This window comes from Galeopterus variegatus, unplaced genomic scaffold (genome assembly GCF_000696425.1).
Source record: "Galeopterus variegatus unplaced genomic scaffold, G_variegatus-3.0.2 Scaffold1034, whole genome shotgun sequence".
In the NCBI taxonomy this organism is placed as follows: Eukaryota; Metazoa; Chordata; class Mammalia; order Dermoptera; family Cynocephalidae; genus Galeopterus; species Galeopterus variegatus.
In genome coordinates, this window is record NW_007727145.1 from 401,411 (window position 1) to 421,005 (window position 19,595).

The 19,595-nt window shown below is 46.5% G+C and overlaps 1 protein-coding gene across 1 annotated transcript; it reads left to right on the forward strand.

Annotated features, from left to right (window-relative positions):
• Nucleotides 1-15,574: 15,574 nt before the first annotated feature.
• CXCR4 (chemokine (C-X-C motif) receptor 4) lies at nucleotides 15,575-19,318 on the forward strand. Its single transcript, XM_008574343.1, has 2 exons — nucleotides 15,575-15,684; nucleotides 17,739-19,318. Exons 1-2 carry the CDS (start codon nucleotides 15,670-15,672, stop codon nucleotides 18,780-18,782), a joined length of 1,059 nt encoding a protein of 352 aa, XP_008572565.1. The 5' UTR covers nucleotides 15,575-15,669; the 3' UTR covers nucleotides 18,783-19,318.
• Nucleotides 19,319-19,595: the final 277 nt, after the last annotated feature.

Here is a 19,595-nt window from a genome sequence, read left to right on the forward strand (position 1 = left end):
GGTTTTTCACCCCTCCCAACATTGAAGTGTTGACTCTCTGGACACCTGAAGAGACAGGCTCAGTTTCACCTTGGGAAAATGCAAAATAGTCAGCTGCAGTGACGAAAAAATGGCCCGCAACCTCAGTCACAGATTTCTTTGAAACACTATGTTAAAGGGAATTCTGAAAGGACCACTGACTCATTTCAGTCAGGGAGCCAAGGTGAACGTTTCATTAAACATGGTGAGTTGGTGACCGGGGAAACCACTTTTCTTTGGGGAGCTGTTCTGAATCTCCTTATCTGGGTGCCTGTACCAAACAAACAACTATCCTCTTTTACTTGGGGGCACCTGGTAGGCATTTACGAAAAGAAAGGAGTTCTGAGAAGAACTATAATTATCAACAGCAGAGAGGGCTCAGTTTCTGCTATCTTGTGGCTCACCCACAGGGTTAATCATAATCAAGGAGCAAAATGATTGGTCTGGGAAGGTGTGGGGGGTTGGGGAGGGTGAAGGAGGAACAAAGAGTCATAAGGAACAATGGGATTGGTGATATAAAATATGCCCCAGCCCCAAGCCTAAGGTAGAAAGTGCCACCTCGTAGGCAGCCATATGTTCCACGAAACACAGCAGACATTTAATGTCAACTCGAACCATCCTAGCAAGATGTTAACTTAGTGGAAATGCCAAGAAAGTGAGAGACTGGAAGAGAGAGGAAGCAAATCCTTTGGACAGCTAGTTGCCAGGCAGTCCTGGACTGTTGCTGGTACATCCTACTCCAACCTATAGTAGACTTCATGCAAAAGTATGGCTCATCTCTAAATAAGATCCCTGGACAGGTTCATGATAGCTCTGCTGCTCCCCAGGGAAGATCACCTGGAGGTTATAGGTTTGGAGATCTTATCAGTGTGGCCCATGGGCCAAGATGCCATTGTGCAGGGTGGCAAGGCCCCACTTAGATAAGACACTGCATGACTGGCCTCATTGGCATAGCCACCCTTCTCTCAGGACCCCTCTGGAAGTGGATTTGAACTTCTTGGGGCACCTCAAACAGTCCAAGCCTCAGTGATCATTAAGATCCCTGTAACCAAAAGAAGAGTCTCTCCTGATTAGATGTGCATTTCTCAGGGACCAGATAGGAGACATGGGGCCAGGGCTGCCATCTTGTAAGCAGCCCTTCGTTAACCCCCCCCCCACACACACACGCACACACACTGGAGTGGCTGTAAGAAATGGGTGCTCACCATCAGCCTTGGGGTGGGGGACCCAGGAAGGCAACTCCTGCTGCGGGGTACAGGAAAGAGTATCAAACATCTAGCTTCCTTCATCCTACGCTCCTTCACATAAAGAATGAGGTGAGCTTCTGATGCCCTTGTTCTTCTTCCCCCAGATGCTCAAGGGGGGCTTCCATCAGCTTCTAGATGCCTCCCCAACCTAGGACTAGCACAGAGCAGGTGTGAGCAGGTATACTAAAATGTTGATGTTGATAAGCAGACTCATGGCCAGAGGTAAGCACCATTATTAGCTCCATTTTGCAGGTGAGGAAACTGAGGATCTACAACATGGAATAACTTGCTCAAAGCCCCTGGGCTACCAAGCCCAGATCTCTTAGGATGGACAGAGGAGTTGGGTGCATCAGAAGCCTTTAAATAGCACTGCCCTGCCCTGCCCTGGTTGCAGCACCAACAGTCTCTGCCACTGGGCTCATACCGTCTTTGCAGTCTCATTTGTGGTTCGAGGTCATAACTGTCTGTCTCTCCTCTAGAGCTCGCCACACCCACTGTTCCCGGGTTTCATTTGTACATTGGGGTTCCAACTGTCACTCCCCAGCCAGCACATTGGTTTCACTTCCCTGGGCCCTAATTCACTCATTTTTGAAATAGGGATCTATCTACCAAAGTGGGTATGAGAAATAAGAAAAGGGGCTTAAATATAAAGCCCACAGGAGCCTCAGCATGACACTGTTCACGCATTAGTGAGCATTTCACAAACAAAAAGCATCGTGATGAAGTATTTTTGTCTTTTCATAACAGTCTTCTGTGTCAACTCTGGCTGACATCAGAATCACCTAGAGCATTTTTTAAAAATACAAATGCTCAAGGCCCCACCCCAGCCCTGCCAAATCAGAAACACCAAGAATGAGGTCCACAGATCTGAATTTAACCTTGGAGTAAGCTCCCTGTTGTGCAGGGGACAAGGCCAAGCTAATGTTCATTCTTCTGGGAGGTTCCATAAGGGATTCCTGCCCAGGACAGGAAATAGGTTTAGAGGATCTGAAAGCTCCCTCCCAAAGAACAATCCTCTTATTTGGTTGATTCTTGGTTAGTAGCTCCCTGCTACAAACTGAGTAGTGAAATATTTTTTCTGTCTCATTTCACACTGGTCGTTTCTCAAGCTAGTCTCTGTGGCAGCCCGAGAAGGGGTAGGCTCCATGCACCAAACAAAAACCATGCTCCCTCCCAGGCTGCCTTTCTTCTGCCAAACATGAAGATCACTTTTAACAACCACAAAGTTTCGTGAACCACCAGATGAAAGCTGTCATGCAGGTACTGTCTGCTAACGAACAACATTCTTAAACACACACACACAAAAAAACCTAAAACAAACAAAACTCCTATGAATTCAAGACACTTCCAAATAAATTCAGTCTTTTATTAATCACAATGGCATCCACATGTGTAGAACATTACTTATTCAGTCTGCAGTAAGATTTGACACTTGGGAATTTCTAGACCCTTTGCAATCACTTCCCTGGGGGTCTACTGCCCACAGACTGAGAACCAGCCTGCACCAACCTGTCAGGGTCCAAGGTCTGTGGTCCACCCATCTGCCCTCACTTGCCCCTGCACAGTAAATAGCACCCCAAAAATCCAGTTGTGTGATAGCAGTGTTTGAGATGAGCCACTGGTGAGAAATGTGATCCAAGGCCAGGAAGGAAAGAGAAAATGGATCTGAAAAGAAACTCTGCCAATAGCAAATTATATCTAGGGCCAGCCTAGAACCAAATTTGGACACCCAAAAGTAGACCAGAACATTCAGCGAAGCAACTGTCACAATGAAGGTCTGCAAGGAAAAGGTGCCTGTTTTCGTTAAGAATGACTATGGTATACCTTACAAATAATGGCGTGAGTGCAGAGCAAGTTATTTTCAATGGTCTGCTAAAAATTATGTTTGCGGTTAAGGAGCCCTGAAATTATTTTAACTTCAGGTGTCTTGGGTATAACATTCCAACAAAGTGCCCAATCAGGAGGTGAGTGGTGTGGTAGCAGGGTGACCTCTCTGTGAAACTCAGCTCCGATTCCAACTGTTCAGTTAAGCTTTCCCCAGGCACATTGGTTTGAAATGACTTCTTCCTCATCTAAACTACTGGGTCCCAACCTTGCTCATTCTGGTTCTGTGGGTCTGAGGAGGGTGGATGCCACCAACTCCTTGTTTTCTGTACCATTCATCTCTAATAAAAGTTATAGGTGACTGTATTTGAACTGCTATTACATCACGGATGTTGATTCGAACTCTTATTTACATTTCCTAGGACATTCGCTTCTTTCCTCCTGCCTTTTTCCCATAGCTCTTAGCACAGTCCCCAGCTGTAACTCATATTGAATAACTCCATATTGATTTGCTTTGATCTAACATAGTGTCCTATCTCTCAGAAACAACTCCAGGTTTCACTTTACCCAGACAGAGACCTTAGAAGTGTAAGGAAGGATTTTTTTTTCTTTTTTTTATTGATTATGTATATTCATGGGGTACAAAGCTGACCATCACCACCTGTGCCTAGATGTGATGGCCAGATCTATACTCTCAGCATGCCCATTACCACAAAGGATCTTGAAATCTACTTTTTTTTTTGGTCTGCCAAGTATGCCACCTCTGATGGTTATCTTTTAAGATGTGCAACAAGATGAAGTCACTTCGATGACATCAGTAACAGGATATCATTGTGCTTCACAGAAGCCCACAAGTCAGATGCAGGTGCTGGTTGAGAAACCAACACCCAAACTTTGAAAAATAAAAGGGTAAGCCTTCAGACTTTCTCTAAACAGCCCCACCTCCCCTCCCGGATAGTCTCCCCTTGAGCTCCTGTCCTCACAACCTAGCTGAAATTCCAGTCCCTTGACCTCCTCCTCCTTCTTCAACCCCACATTAACAAGTGGGATTCTTTCCATTAGGCTCTTTCCAATTCCTACTACCATGCAGCTAGCTCAGTCCTTTCCAACCTCCAACCTGAGCTTATCCAGATTCCTATCTGGTCTCTCCACTTCAGCTTTCTCCTTCCAATCCACTTGACACTCCACTTACAGATTACTTATTCTAAAGCCGAGCTCTGACCATATTATTCTCTAACTCAGGATCTTCACAGTTTTCCTATTGATAAAGTCCAGACCTCCCAGCCTTCCCTACAAAACCATCAATGCCCTGGCCTCAATGTTCCTCTCTAGACAGAACTCCAGCCTATTTTCCAGTCAAACTGGCTGATCCCTGTTCATGGCTCCAGCCTTTTGTTCATGCTTTCTCACTTCAATCAGACTATCCTCCTTCCTGCCCAATTCTTTCCAAGTCAAGATCCAGCCTATTCTTCACTCGCATCTCCTGTGTGAAAGGCCTCTCCTCCTTCCCTGCTCGACCTTGTTCACACTTTGCTTACACTGCCCACCTTGCTCTGGCTGATGTCACCATTATTTATGTTCCTCTGTATCTCCCATGCCCAACTTATTGTCTTGGGGCTAAGGACTGTATGCTATTCATCTCGTATCTCTCCCAGGGCTTAGCAGAGCTCTGCACATTGGAGGCGCTCAAAACAGTTTGTGGAAAGAAAGGAGAGAAGAAAGGAAGGAACAGCGGGAGAGAGAAGGGAGTGAAGAAAGAAGGGAGGGAATGAAGAGGCCTCTGAAATAAAAGAGAAGGACATCGGAAGGGGCTAGACAGAGCAGGAAGAGAAGCCACAGAAGGAGAAGGCAGTCCATGAAGATAAATGGAAAAAATAAAATCAAATACGATGCTATGGAACAGATTCTGGACCATGTAAGAGTGTGCATACCAGATTTACAAGGGAGAACAGAGGGAACTTGTTTGCATCATGAGAGGACTTAGCACCAACCTTGACTTTATCCAGTGGCAAACTCCATCATCCCCTTTCACAGCAGGGGTGGGGGCTGAAGGCCAGAGATTGGTCCCTGTAATTTATGAAGCCGTAATGGGTAGAAGCTCACCTTCATCTTACCCTTAATCTAGGTTTAATTAAAACATCTTATCTCCATAATAATTAACTTTTAATTAATGTTATTCCAGTTTATAAAGTAGCCTTATAGATTACCCTGGGCAGTCCTCATATCAGTCCTGCAAGGAAAATAATTAATAGAATTCCCTGATGATTGCTTGGCACTTTAAAGGTTGCTAAGCTCCTCATCTTACACTGCCATCTCACTCACATTTCCATTACTCCCTTAATGCCAACTCACACTCAGGGAAACCCATCTACTCTGGTTTCCAGAACATGGCCTGCTGCGTAAAGCAACACTTCCAAGTCTTTGCCTATATGGATCACTGGGTAAAACTCTTTTTTAGTCCTTCAGCATCTTCACCTCCAGAAGCCAGGTCTTCCAGTTAGAGAACCAGAGTAGCATCAGCCAAGGGTCTCCCTAAGGCCCTCCCTGGGGGGTTGTGTTGTCCATCACTGTACAGGCACACCTGGCACAATGTGGCTGCCTCAGCTTCTGTGGAAATTCTGGAAGATGCCCCAGAACCAGGGAGAATATGGGACCCATGCCACTACCTCTGGCTGGGGAAGAAACCCAGACACATGCATATACATGTCTGCCCCCAGCGCACCCACCCCAGCAACACAGACAAGGCAGAGCTTGAGAAGTAAAACCCACTTCCCTCACTCGCGGAAGAAAAGAGGAAAGATGTTTATACTTACAACAAAGCGGGACAGCAGCAGGGGGGAGAGAGAAACTCAGACTTTGTATTGGCTTATTTTTGCCAATTTCTAAGTCTTATGGATGCTTCACATTCCCCTATGTTTGGCTCTTTCTCCTGCAGAATTCATTCCAGACAGCCCATTCTATTCACGGGGGACACAAAGGCCTAGCCAGAGACTGCAGACAACGGGTCAGCAGATCAGAGCTTTGTAAGTGGTTCTTTCTGATTTGAGGCGGGGGTAACAGATTTTCAAGGAGCAAACAAAGGGTACGGTTTGAAAAATATATACCTAATAATGTACTTTTACATATTTGGATAACAGCCTATTATTTTCATAGTACAAACTTCAGAAAGTTAGCAAAGTTCCATAAAATTCTCTTAACTGTTGGGGAATGGATAGAAGAAATATCTTCTACATATTTCAAGAAAGAGGCTGAAGATATCTCATGGGAATTAACAGAAAGGGGTGGTCAATAAAATGTTTATGTTAAAAAGGGTGGAGGCAGTCTTTGCCTACCTGGGACAAGGGAGCCCTTCTCACTTTGTAGGCAAGTCTGCTGATCCTCAGCATCTGAACTCCTAGATAGAAGCCTAATCAGAAATTCATGGCAGAGCCCACGTGGGCTTTCCCCTTTCTCGAATTAAAGGTGGGTCAGAATGGCAGGCAAATGACAAAGAAGAGAGAAAGCAGGTGCTGCTGGGACTTTAAGAAATTCAGAAGCACTAGAGAACTTGAGTTTCTGGGGTGGTTGGTTATGATCTTGTGTGTGTGTGTGTGTGTGTGTGTGTGTGTGTGTGTGTGTGTGTGTGCGCGCGCCCGCGCGCGCGCGGACTCATGTGCACTCACGTGTGAGAAGTTGGGGGAGGGCTTTGGTTGAAAGAGGGAGGGTAGTTCTTTTTTAGCAAATTTCCAACTTGTGACAAACACCTTAGCATAGCCCATAAGGGTAAAAGGCAAAAATCCCCCTCAGAAAAGTAATCAGCTGCCAGAACCCTAACCCTGAAGTGAAAATTTACCTGGCAAAGAACAAAAATCCTATTCAGTCTCAAGGAGCCTAATCTAAATCGGTTCGGGGAGATGCTAGACGGTGGAGCTGGAATGCCCTCCCATTTATCATCAAAGATAAGCTCTCAGCATCTGGATGTGCAAATGGAGACCTGTTTGTGAAAAGGATTAATCCAAGTTGTTCAGCGTTGTTAAGTGTCTCTGTGGAGGGCGTTCTGTCTCCTCTGCCCCCAAACAGGCAATAAACTATCCACATGTGAGCCGATTTCCGAAACATAAAGGGACAATGGAGGCAGACACGAGACCTTTGATGTCCGCTCCCTCTGCGGGGCTGCCCTATCTTGGCTCTCCAAGGCAAGCAGGGCCAAGGAGGACACACTATGCAAATCGGACCCCTGTCAACACAGACCAGGGGATTATGCCACAACCGGTTAACCACGGGGATAAATGAGTGGAAAAAACAAGGAAGACACCCTGAAACACACCACCTTGGTATTTTCAAATGACACTGAAAATGGTTTCATTTCCTCCATTTGAAAAGAAACTGCTCCAACACAGAGTCACCCCCAATTTACAAAGATTCCAGAAAATGCCCTGAGCTTTTGATTAGAGGGAGTCGGAGGGGTATCTAAATGATAAAGCAATATTTTCTCTAGGCAGCCATCAGCACCTGTTGAAAAGAAACCCATTTAGGCATGTATCTTCAGACAATTTTTTAAGTATTCATTTTAACCTGGTTTTGCCTAATGTAAAACTAAGTAAAGATGGGGTTAATCTCATTCTTTATCAGCCTGCTTCCAAAGCTGCTGCTTTTTCCCCACGTTTTCTCTACAAGGCAAATACGTCCGAAAGTCTCAGAAGGCCTTAAAAAGTCCAGCACTAAATCTTTTGAGTCACTTAATCCCCAAATCTTCCATGTTTGGAGATAATTTCCTTTATGAAAAGAACCCTAACCTGGCCTGATTTTTCTCTCAAGTGTGCTAATGGAACAAAGAGGCCTCTCATTAGACTCATCCCTGTGGCTGCAAATATTAAGTGTCTCAGAAAGAGCAGGTTTTGCTTTAGCTTCAGGATGATTTTGGCAGCTGCTCTCTTTGGCTTCCTCTTGTTGAGTCTCACTTAGTCAAAGTCTAGCTGAGTTAGAATCAGTGGATAGAAAATAGGAGAGACAGGTGTCTAGGAGAAAGGAAGAGCTGTCTGGTGATCACATTTACCCAACAGTGGGGTGTGCTCCCTTTCCAAGTAATGGTCTGCCCATCCCTGGGAGTGCTCAGAGGTGGGACCACCCACGTGGTGCTGTAGAAGGAGTTCCTTCCAATGGTTGGAAAGACCAAATGGTTTCAAAGACACCTTCTAACACAGAATCTGAGACTCCTTAACTACAGGAGAGCTTTTCAAGGCACATGTGAGAAACTTTCTTACTTCCTTCCCTTCCCTCATCACATATGTCTCTCTCTGCCCCACAATTACAAATAAGAACATTTACCAATTACAAATAAGAACATTTCACACTCCATTTCCCTTTACCTCACTTCTGTAGGTCACAGTGGAGAAAGCCATTTGTCTGGTTAATCAAAGCCCTTCACTGACAAGAAAGACATTTCAGCCGCTGAAATACAAACCTATATTAATAATAGGTCATGTCTGTTGAGCACTTGCTATGTGCCCCACACTGTACATGCATATCATATTTAATCCTCCCAACAATCCAAAAAGTGAAATGCGATTGTTATCTAGATATTACAACTAAGGAAACAGATTTAGAGATATGCTTGCCCAGGAACTAGACTGGTAAACCATGTGTAGTAAACCAGCTCTCAGAAAATAATAAGTAAATCCTGATTTATCACCTTTGCTGATTTCCATGGTATAAATATTCCTACCATGGCCAATTTTAAGCTACCAACATGATGTCTCTGAATTTAGTATCAGAAAAGCTGCGTACAGTTGGCACTCAAGCACCTCTATGAGCCAACTTCAATGCCTGGTTCTGAATAACTAAGCTGTACTGTCTGGCTTGCGGTCCTCCTTTCTACTGTCACTCCTCCTCTTTAAAGAGAAGGAAGAATGTCCCTCTTCCTGAAGGATGCTGTCTTCCAATAGCTAAGAGACAAAACAGGCCCAGCACTCATGCATCAAGGTAGTAGAGAAGACAGAGAGCCTGGGGATGGAAAAGTAAGAGTCACAGAGAGCTTGTGAATTCAGGGTCCCAAATATTAATCTGAGTATGGTCGGGAGCCCCAAAGCATACTCAACTCACAAATGCAAAGTAATTAATTTCAGTCTCAGAGAGATGGGCAAACATGACACAGAGGCCACCCCAAATGTATTCTGAGACCAGCTGTGGCTATTTCCATTGCTGTCCATGTATGTCTGTTCCACTCTCCCAAGTCTCCCAATCCCCTAATCCCATCCTTTTTTTTTTTTTTTTTTTAAAAGATGACTGGTAAGGGGATCTTAACCCTTGACTTGGTGTTGTCAGCACCACGCTCTCCCAAGTGAGCTAACAGGCCATCCCTATATAGGGATCCGAACCCATGGCCTTGGTGTTATCAGCACCATACTCTCCCAAGTGAGCCATGGGCCGGCCCCCATCCTTTCTTTTGATGCCTAATGCCAACACTTTAGGCCAGTGTAAATTGGAAGCTTGTAGAATTTTTGTGTTTCTTTTGAACCAACATTTATAAGTTGCGATTTTTCTTCAGCTTCTCTTTTAAAATTGGAAGATATGGCCCAAATTCCCACATAGGGCAATGGAGGGTAGTGGCTGCCACTTTTAGATATGGCATGTACCCTTCAGTTCTCTACATTCTCCACCATTCCCTATTGCCTCACTCATTTACAACATCTCCAGGTTTTAAACTTTGTCACTTGTGTCCTAGACCCACAGCTAGCTCCAAACGTATAATCTTGGCTTTCGATTTAGAAAACTGCTCAAGCAAACATTGCATGGATACACACACACACACACACACACACACACAAATAATTCCCACTCTGTCCCTCTGCTAATATAATGCTCTTGGTAGAATGATTTTGGCAAGATCTCAAAGGCCATGTGTATGGGCCATCAGATGACCACATTTCTGGGAGAGCCATGGTTCTGCCATGGGATGCATAGTTCTCTTTAGAAAACCAATTGTCCGGGCCGGCCCAGTGGCGCACTGCTAAAGTGCGCCACTTGGGAGCGCGGCGGCGCTCCCGCTGAGGGTTCGGATCCCACATACAGACCGGTTCCCGCTCGCTGGCTGAGCGAGGTGCGGGTGCAACACTGAGGGTTGTGATCCCTTCGCTGGTCCCGGTCCAGTACGGGCGCGACACTGAGGGTTGCGATCCGTTGCCGGACACAAAAAAAAAAAAAATACAAAAAGGAAAAACAATCCTTATGGTCATTTGGAGTATCAGTAGGAAAGGAGACAAATTCAGAAGAGAGGTGAGACTTCAACAAAGGCAGACGCAAAGAGAGGAAGAAGAGCCAGGAGAGAAAACCAATTGTCCATAGGGCTCTTGGCTTTTCCTCCTGTTATATAGCTGCCTGAGATCACCACCAATAAATTACTGGTTTAAGGAAAACAATGACAAGCCTTTTCCATGGAGAAGCGGGTTTGCTCACTCAGTTATTTCCTAAAGTCGTGTCCTCCTTCCCAGCTTGACACCATAATTTTTGAGGCAACAGCACTGAGTCTGTTTGCTGCTGTTCTGTTCACACCCACAAAGCCACACAGCACCTGCCACATGAGCACAGCAAACTCTGAGAACAATTCATCCTGCTGGCAGAGGAATTAGTCAAGTAATGATCAATGCATTGTTAATTAAGTGGCTGCTTTGTTAAAATGACTTACCAGGGTGATTCTAAATTGGCTGTATTAGTTTGCCAGTCCAGCTTTTTCTCTCTGTGTAGGAAATTTTGTTGATTGTTCTTGACTGCTTATAAAGCTTTGATAGAAATCATTAATAACCTCATTTTAGTGAAGGCAGACATTTTAGAAATTCAAGACATGACTTAAATCTAGGGTAAAAAAGTTTCACAGAAAATCAGTAATAATATTCCTAAATTGGGATAGAGCTGCAAGATGAAAGGCTTAGGTTTATTTTCCAAAGTCATTTTTCACCTGTAGATGTTGGAGACAGAAGAAGTTAGAAAAGGAGGCGTGGGCTGGGTGTGGTGAGGCTGGGGACTATTTCTTCTACCTAACACCAGCTTGGAAATAGTTGACATTTGATAGCATTGTCTCTATGAGATTTATGACCCTCTGCTAGAATTACATACCCTTTGGGAAATAGCCTCTCTCTTTTTTTTAATTACTTGGGAAAACATTAACTTTGTCCCTTTGAGTATGCCCTACTATCATCAAGGAAATGTGTATTTTTTTCCTCTCAGAAACAAAAGTGGTCAACTTTTTTTAAGAGACAGGGGAGGGGACTGCGAGGGGACAGAAGGACCCTGTATATTCCAAAGGCCTTTAATGCTACTGCCTCCTGCCCCCCACCATCGAGAAGAGGTCTGCTCCTAAGCTTTCTCCCTGACTGACTTGGAGCATATCTGGGGACCAAGTACAGCTTTCTGTCATACACACACAGATGCACAAACATGCACACATGTTCATACTCAACTAGCTGCAGAGTGAGCAACAGGAGGTGGCAGGATGCTTGCCACTGTGTCACTGGATTTGCAAGCATCCCCTCCAGGCCGCGGCCAAGGCTAGTTATTCCCTGGGCTAAAGCCAATCTGAGAACTTGGGGACCCTGCCAAAGGCTTGACAGTCCCTAAGCTTGTTGCCAGAGCCACACAGGAAAGTCATAATTATTTAAATAAAGGTTCAGTGAATGATTAGTGAACCTATTGTTTGTTCAGCAGTGGGCTAGCTGGATGTAGGCTATCTGGGCACTCACTTTAAGGAACCTAGAATATTTGGGGGAGAGGAGTGAGACATAAACCCGCTTAAAAGTTGAATAACATCACAAGAGATGCCCCTCAATGCAGTGACCATATAAATGCCAAATGACCTTTCAGAGGAGGAAGCTTTCAGAGGGTAAATTGCAGTGGTCAGAGAAAGGGAGATATTGTGATGTAGCAAAGCGAGCCTGGGCTTTGGAGCCAGACAGATTGGGTGCAGATCTTGATTGTGTGACCACAGGCAAGTTGCTCACTCTCTCCAGACCTTAGTTCCTTACCCAGAATAGAGGTGATGGCACCTGCCTTGTAGAGTTGTCGAGGGGCTTATATAAGGTCAGCTGTGCATAACAGGCACTCAAGAAATGTTTGAGTTGTGTGTGTTGTTTTTCAAAGAACATCATAGAGTAGTTGAGAATAGAAGTTTAGGTAGGATTAGCCAGAGGAAAAAAAGGGGAGACCATTCCTTGAAAAGGGAAAGGACAATTGTGGAAAAAGCCATCACAACTGGTGGATACCTTAGTGACTGGAAAGGTTTGAGAAAGAAGGCATTAAGATTCTGTTTTTCTCGGGCCAGCCCGGTGGCGCACTGCTACAGTGCGCCGCTTGGGAGTGTGGTGGCGCTCCCGCCGAGGGTTCAGATCCCACATACAGACCGGTTCCCGCTCACTGGCTGAGCGAGGTGTCGACGCAACACCGAGGGTTGCGATCCCGTTGCCGGTCCCGGTCCGGTACGGGCGCGACACTGGGGGCTGCGATCCATTGCCGGACACGAAAAAAGGAAAAAAAAAAAAAAAGATTCTGTTTTTCTCGGGCCAGCCCGGTGGCGCACTGCTACAGTGCGCCGCTTGGGAGTGTGGTGGCGCTCCCGCCGAGGGTTCAGATCCCACATACAGACCGGTTCCCGCTCACTGGCTGAGCGAGGTGTCGACGCAACACCGAGGGTTGCGATCCCGTTGCCGGTCCCGGTCCGGTACGGGCGCGACACTGAGGGCTGCGATCCATTGCCGGACACGAAAAAAGGAAAAAAAAAAAAAAAAGATTCTGTTTTTCTCATAATATTTATTGACTTTTTTCTAAATATGAAAACGATTCATGGCTATAACAAAAAATTTGGAAAGCATAGAAAAATGGAGAGAAGAAAGTAATATAATTCTGCACCCAGTGAAAACTCCTATACACATTTGGTTTTCCTCTCAATCTTTTTTTTTCCTAATGCATATTTTGACTTAAAAGAAATCACACTATTCACACAATTTTGAATCCTGCTTTTTGCACTTAGTATTTCATAGATATTTTCCCATGTCATCAAAAATTCTTCACAAACATCATTTGCAACGTCCACATGGAATTTCATATATGGATGTACCAAAACCTTCTCAACTATTCCACTAACGTGGGTATAAAAGGCGATTCAGACATTTTACTGCTACAAATAATGCTTCCAAATACCTTTGTGGCATAAATCCTATTTCCTTAGGATAAGTTTCTATAGGCAAAATTACTGCTCTAAATTTCCTGCTGAATACAAAATGCTTTCCAATAAGGCGATTGCAATCCACATTCCCACCAGTGACAAGCAAGAGACAGATGGTGTCTTTTCAAATCCAGAAACCAAATATTATCTCTGAAAAAAACGTTTTTTGCCTAATTTGACAGTCACCAAATAGCATTTCATTGTTTTTTTTTTTTTTTAATTATCTGCGTCCTTTAAGCAGACATACCAAAAAGGATCTAAAAAGAGTCTTCAGATAATGAAGGAGCTTTCTTTTGTCTGCCAACAATCAACAAATATTTATTATGCAAATCGTCTACTCCAAATGTATCCTCTCTCTATTGTGGGGTGGGTTTGGAAGATTCCACCTTTCAGGTTTTAGCCAATGTGAAGAGAGGAGTTTTGAGGTACAATGCAGCTGACATTCCAGGATAAAACATATTGTTTCTGCCGCTACCAGGCTTCGTGGAAATCAAGTCATGTAACCGGTCTGAAATTTCCGTCCTTACACGAATAGGATGCCTGTTCTACCTAGTTTATGAAAATATGAAGATCCTGATGTTTTATTAATGATTTGATAAGTGTTTATAAAAAATGTTTTAATGCTACATAATGTTATGATTGATTTTATGTGATCATTATTGTGTGTCTGAATTTGGCAGTTTCTTGGACTCTCACCTCCTGACCCCAATATTGGCTTTCCTGGACCGGTGAAAGCGCACAGTAGATGAGGACCTTCACTGACAAACATGAAGAAGGGGACCCAGACAAAAGAGGAAAATCATGCTCTGTAGAGAAAAGGTTCCCGCCTCAGGACTACTTCTGGAACACCTCCAGACTGAAAGGTTTCATTTTGGGGTAAAGAAAAGGGGGTCGTGTTTAGGGTCCAGTCTGGGCAATTACTCTCGGTGGAACAGTCCCGGGGTGAAGGGCGCCTGGGGTCCGCGTCTCGGCGCAACCACGGCTGTCGCCCGCCGACGCACGCGCCTCGATGCCAGCGATCACCGCAGCCGTCGCCCTGTCTGCCGTGGCGCTATTTCTCGGCCCCGCCTCTCACTCGCTCCCCGGCCCCGCCCAGGCTAGGCGCCAGCGGGAAGTGGTGCGAGGCTGGAAAGCACTGTCTGGGCGCCCACTGCAAACCCCAGCCTGTCTGGGACTGCTTTAAACATCCAACCCCCACCCCCGCCCCGCTCCGTCCAGCTCAACTTAATTTCTCCACCGTGCCAACGCTCGTCCTCCGCACAAAATCGTGGAAGATGCCGGATGCGGGGTCTGAAGGTCTGGGTACAAGCCGGGCTTGGAATCCCCAGCCGATCCTAGCATTTCATCTCTCCAGCCCTGTTTCCTGTTTCCTCCGTGTGCGGGCTTTGTGTGGCCCACCGCTAGATCCCCAGCGCCTAGAACAGTGCGTGGCACGCAGTAGGCCCTCTGTAAACACCTGTTGACTAAACGCATCTCTGCAATGGTAACACCCACTGGGTGTCGTGAGAATGAGTGAGGGATTCCGTGCAAGTTCCTCGTGATCTGTTACAGAAAGTACTGTTCGCTAGATTTCTCTTATAATAAAGCACACTTTTATAATAAAACAGGTACTCTTCACGAATTTTTTTGTCACTATTATGACATTCCTGCCGGGAATACACATCTTGTCGATCACAGCATGAAAATGATGCCAAGTCCTACCTTCTTCTGAAAGTTTCCTGATCATCTACCCCTGACCCTGGTGTCATTACTGTGAATGTGCACGTAGAGTTACACGCAGATGTGCTCCAGCGTAAGGATCTTTAACCTATTTTATCTTCTGAATGGACTGCATCTGCTCAGAGAGCGGGGAGTGGAGTCGGACGCTTGGCCCCACTTCCAACATCGCCGCCTACTGGTTGGGTTACTCCGGGAAGTCACTTCCCCCTCTGGGTCTCAGCGTCTCCATCTGTAGCATTCCCAGCTCTGGCATTCCATCCACGTGAGCAAGGATGGATGCGCCTCTCAGAGAAGCGTCCCTCGCCCGCGCTTCCCGCCTCCGTCTAAGTGCTTTCCATTTCCCTCCACGCGTATCCCGCTTTTCCCAAGTTCGGAACGCCCCCGACGTAACCGCTAGCGAATCGTAGCGGCTCCCGGGCTTGCCAGGCGGCACACTCTTCCACTCCGCCCCTGCGCTCTCCTCCCCCTTGCCTGCCCCTTTCCCCCTTCCCCGCCTTCCCCCTCTCAGCCCCTCCCGAGCGGCGCATGCGCTGCTCTCCGAGCGTGTTTTTATAAAAGTCCGGCTTCGGCCAGAAACTTCAGTTTGTTGGCTGCAGCAGCAGGTAGCAAAGTGACCCTGAGGACTTGGGTGCTCCGGCGGCCACCGCAGCTGGAGACCGTGCGGTTACCATGGAAGGGATCAGTGTAAGTCCAGTTTCAACCTGCTTTGTCCTAAAAGTACAAACGCAAGAATTTAGAGCGCAAACCCTCTCCGAGCGGGAGCGGGCAAAAGCGACCAGAACATGGGAGGTGCCCGTGCTCCTTCCAGAAGGGGTATGGAAAGTAGTTTTCGTGACCATGGCTATGTGGGGAGTAGGATTGGAATCTTTTTCTCTGTAATTAGAAGAGAAAAGATTGGAATGAGTGTTTCGGTGGCTGCATGTGTCTCCCACTTGAGTACTGCGGCGTGCGGCGGCTTGCACGCTGTTTGCAAACATAAGAACAGTCTGCACAAGTGCAGAGAAGGCGTGCGCGCTGCCCCGGGACTCAGACCATCGGTCTCTTCTTCGGGGCAGAGGGGGTTTCTTGGAGTTAGTTACATTTTCTGAATTTAGAGGCGGAGGGAGGCGTACCTGGGCTGAGTTCCCAGTAGGAGACAGCGCCCTGGTTTAATTTCGGGCAAAGGCGTCTGTGGACACTTCTTGCAGTTGGACGCGTGTTTGCTAAACTCTGTGCGGCCGGTGGAGCTGTGCCAGTCCCCGGGCACAGTGGGCAGAGGGCGGGAAAGGAGGGTGGACCCACCGCGCCGCTCGCCTGAGTGGTTTGAGTGGTGGCAGCAGCTGGGAGGTGGCCGGGAGCAGAACTCACGCCTTGGGATTGCGGGCCAGACCTTGCGGGCGTCCGAAGCGCGCCCCTTCCCCACTGCCGCGAGTGGGCCCCGAGGTTCGGGAATTGGGGATCGTGCCGAGGTTGAAGGGGTACAAGCAGGCACGGTGCAGATGCTGGCCCCTAGATGTGCGGTGCCGGGACTGAGGGGTGGCGGGTGTCGGGACTGCACCTGGACTGCCGGGTCTCCGCTACGAAGACCGGCAGGTGCAAGTGGGGAGACCGTTTGGCTCTCTCCCAGCCCAGTGACGGCGTTTAACCGTCGGTGGTTTCCTGAAGCCCTTTGAAATCCCCTTGCTAGGGAGGCTTTTCGTTTCCTCCCGCGGCGCGCAATTCAAAGGCGCTCACAGCAGGGCCGCCCGGTCTCTCCGGCACCCTGCGCCCTGCGAGACAGAGCCTGGTGAGCAGCCGGGAGGAATCCCTGGAGTCGCTGCCAGCCGGCGGTGGAGCGGGGCGACCCGGTATGCCCACCACCTGGGGGGTTCCAGCTGCCCACCTCCGACCCTATTAACTGGATCGGTGACAGGGTGGGAAGCGACCCGGGAGAGTGAGGAAATGAAACTTGGGGTGAGGACCTCGGGTGCAGACCCCGTGACTTTCCCCACCCAGGAAAATGCCGCGCTTCAAAGACGCCTAGTAATAAACCTGGAGCTGGCAAAAGACCTCGCCCCAGAGGAGAGCTCGCTTGGGGGAAGCAGTGCCGTTTGCCTGTTTCTGACACTCGCATGCAACGCCCCAAGCACCGAAGGTCCTTCGCTTTAAGGCCGCATTCGCCTTACCCACTACAATTTGCTTGAAGCACAGAATGGTTTGTGTTTAGACAGGCGTGGGAAAAACAATGTTTTGAGCCTTCGGAGAATAAGAGTCTTTGGGACCCCCCGGTGCACCTCCCTCCCTCTTTCCTCTCTTGGCGAATCTTCATACGAAAAGTTAATCCCAGCCCCTCCTCCTCACTGGATTCTGCCCCCACCCCCAAAGCTGCCTGGGAGTGGCCTCTTTGTGTGTATGGGTTTTCTTTTTCTCCCAAGGATTTTTTCCTTTCCTCTAGTGGGCTGGGCAGAAGAGTTAGCCAAGATGTGACTTTGAAACCCACAGAATCTCAGCACCCTTTTGTTCTAAACAAAGAATTTTGTAATAGGTTCTACTAAAGAAGGGATATAATGAAGTGACTATGGAGAAGATGGGGAGGAGGGTTGTAGGATTCTATAATTCTCTTGTGCCCTTACCCCAGTACTTCAGAATTTCCTGAAGAAGGCTTGCCTGAGTCGGATTTTATAAATTGCTTTTTTTTAAGTGCCAAAAACATTTTTTTAAATTTGGGTAATGCCTGCTGGACTTGGAAATGAATGCTCATGTCCTTGCCTATTTTGCAGATATACACTTCAGATAACTACACAGAGGAATCAGGCTCAGGGGACTATGACTCCATGAAGGAACCCTGCTTCAGGGAAGAAAGTACCAATTTCAATCGTATCTTCCTGCCCACCATCTACTCCATCATCTTCTTGACTGGCATAGTGGGCAATGGATTGGTCATCTTGGTCATGGGTTACCAGAAGAAACTGAGAAGCATGACGGACAAGTACAGGCTGCATCTATCAGTGGCTGACCTGCTCTTTGTCATCACGCTCCCCTTCTGGGCTGTTGATGCCGTTGCAAATTGGTATTTTGGGAAGTTCCTATGCAAGGCAGTTCATGTCATCTACACAGTCAACCTCTATAGCAGTGTCCTCATCCTGGCCTTCATCAGTCTGGACCGGTACCTGGCCATTGTCCATGCCACCAACAGTCAGAGGCCAAGGAAGCTGTTGGCTGAAAAGGTGGTCTATGTCGGTGTCTGGATCCCAGCTCTCCTGCTGACTATTCCTGATTTCATCTTTGCCGATACCAGTCTGGTGGACGAGAGATATATCTGTGACCGCTTCTACCCCAATGACTTGTGGATGGTTGTGTTCCAGTTTCAGCACATCGTGGTTGGCCTTATCCTGCCGGGTATTGTCATTCTGTCCTGCTATTGTATTATCATCTCCAAGCTGTCGCACTCCAAGGGCCACCAGAAGCGCAAGGCCCTCAAGACCACAGTCATCCTCATCCTGGCTTTCTTTGCCTGCTGGCTGCCCTACTACATTGGGATCAGCATTGACTCCTTCATCCTCCTGGAAATCATCAAGCAAGGATGTGAGTTCGAGAGCATTGTGCACAGGTGGATTTCCATCACCGAGGCGCTAGCCTTTTTTCACTGTTGCCTGAATCCCATCCTCTATGCTTTCCTTGGCGCCAAATTTAAAACCTCTGCCCAGCATGCACTCACCTCTGTGAGCAGAGGGTCCAGCCTCAAGATCCTTTCCAAAGGAAAGCGGGGTGGACATTCTTCTGTTTCAACTGAGTCCGAATCTTCGAGTTTTCACTCCAGCTAACAGTGATGTAAAAGACTTAATAAAGCAAAGAACTTTTTTTTGAAGTTACACATTTTTCAGATATGAAAGACTGACCAATACTGTACAGTTTCTATTGATTGTTGGATTTTGTCTTGTGTTTCTTTAGTTTTTGTGAGGTTTAATTGACTTATTTATATAAATATTTTTTTGTTTCATGTCGATGAGTGTCTAGGCAGGACCTGTGGCCAAGTTCTTAATTGCTGTATGTCTGGTTGTAGGACTGTAGAAGAAGCAACTGAGCATTCCATAGTGTATAGTGAATCACGTAAAGCTAGAAATGATCCTCAGCTGTTTGTGCATAAATAATCTCTCCATTCCCATGGAACATCTTTTTTCTCTGTTCTTAAGTTGTTTGGTTACACTATGTGATTTTGCTGTAGAAAATGGCACTTATAACCAAAGCCTGAAGTGGTTTAGAAATGCCAGTTTTTTTCAGTTTCAGGAGTGAGTTGATTTCAGCACCTACAATGTACAGTCTTGTATTAAGTTGTTAATAAAAGTACATGATAAATTTACTTAGTGTTATGTTCTGATTTCTGTTGACATTCCTATGGCTAGCAAAAGACAAAAATAGACACATTTATGGCATGCCTAGGTACTGTGCTATGTATTTTTGTTGTAATATTTTACTTAACCTTTACCACAACTCTGTAATAGGTTTTGCTTCTATTATTACATTTTATAGAGGAGGAAACTGAGGCACAGAAAGCATAACTAATTTAATCAAAGGCATGTGGTAAGTAACAGAGCCAATATTTCGAATTGGTAGCATAATTTCAGAATCTGAAGGCT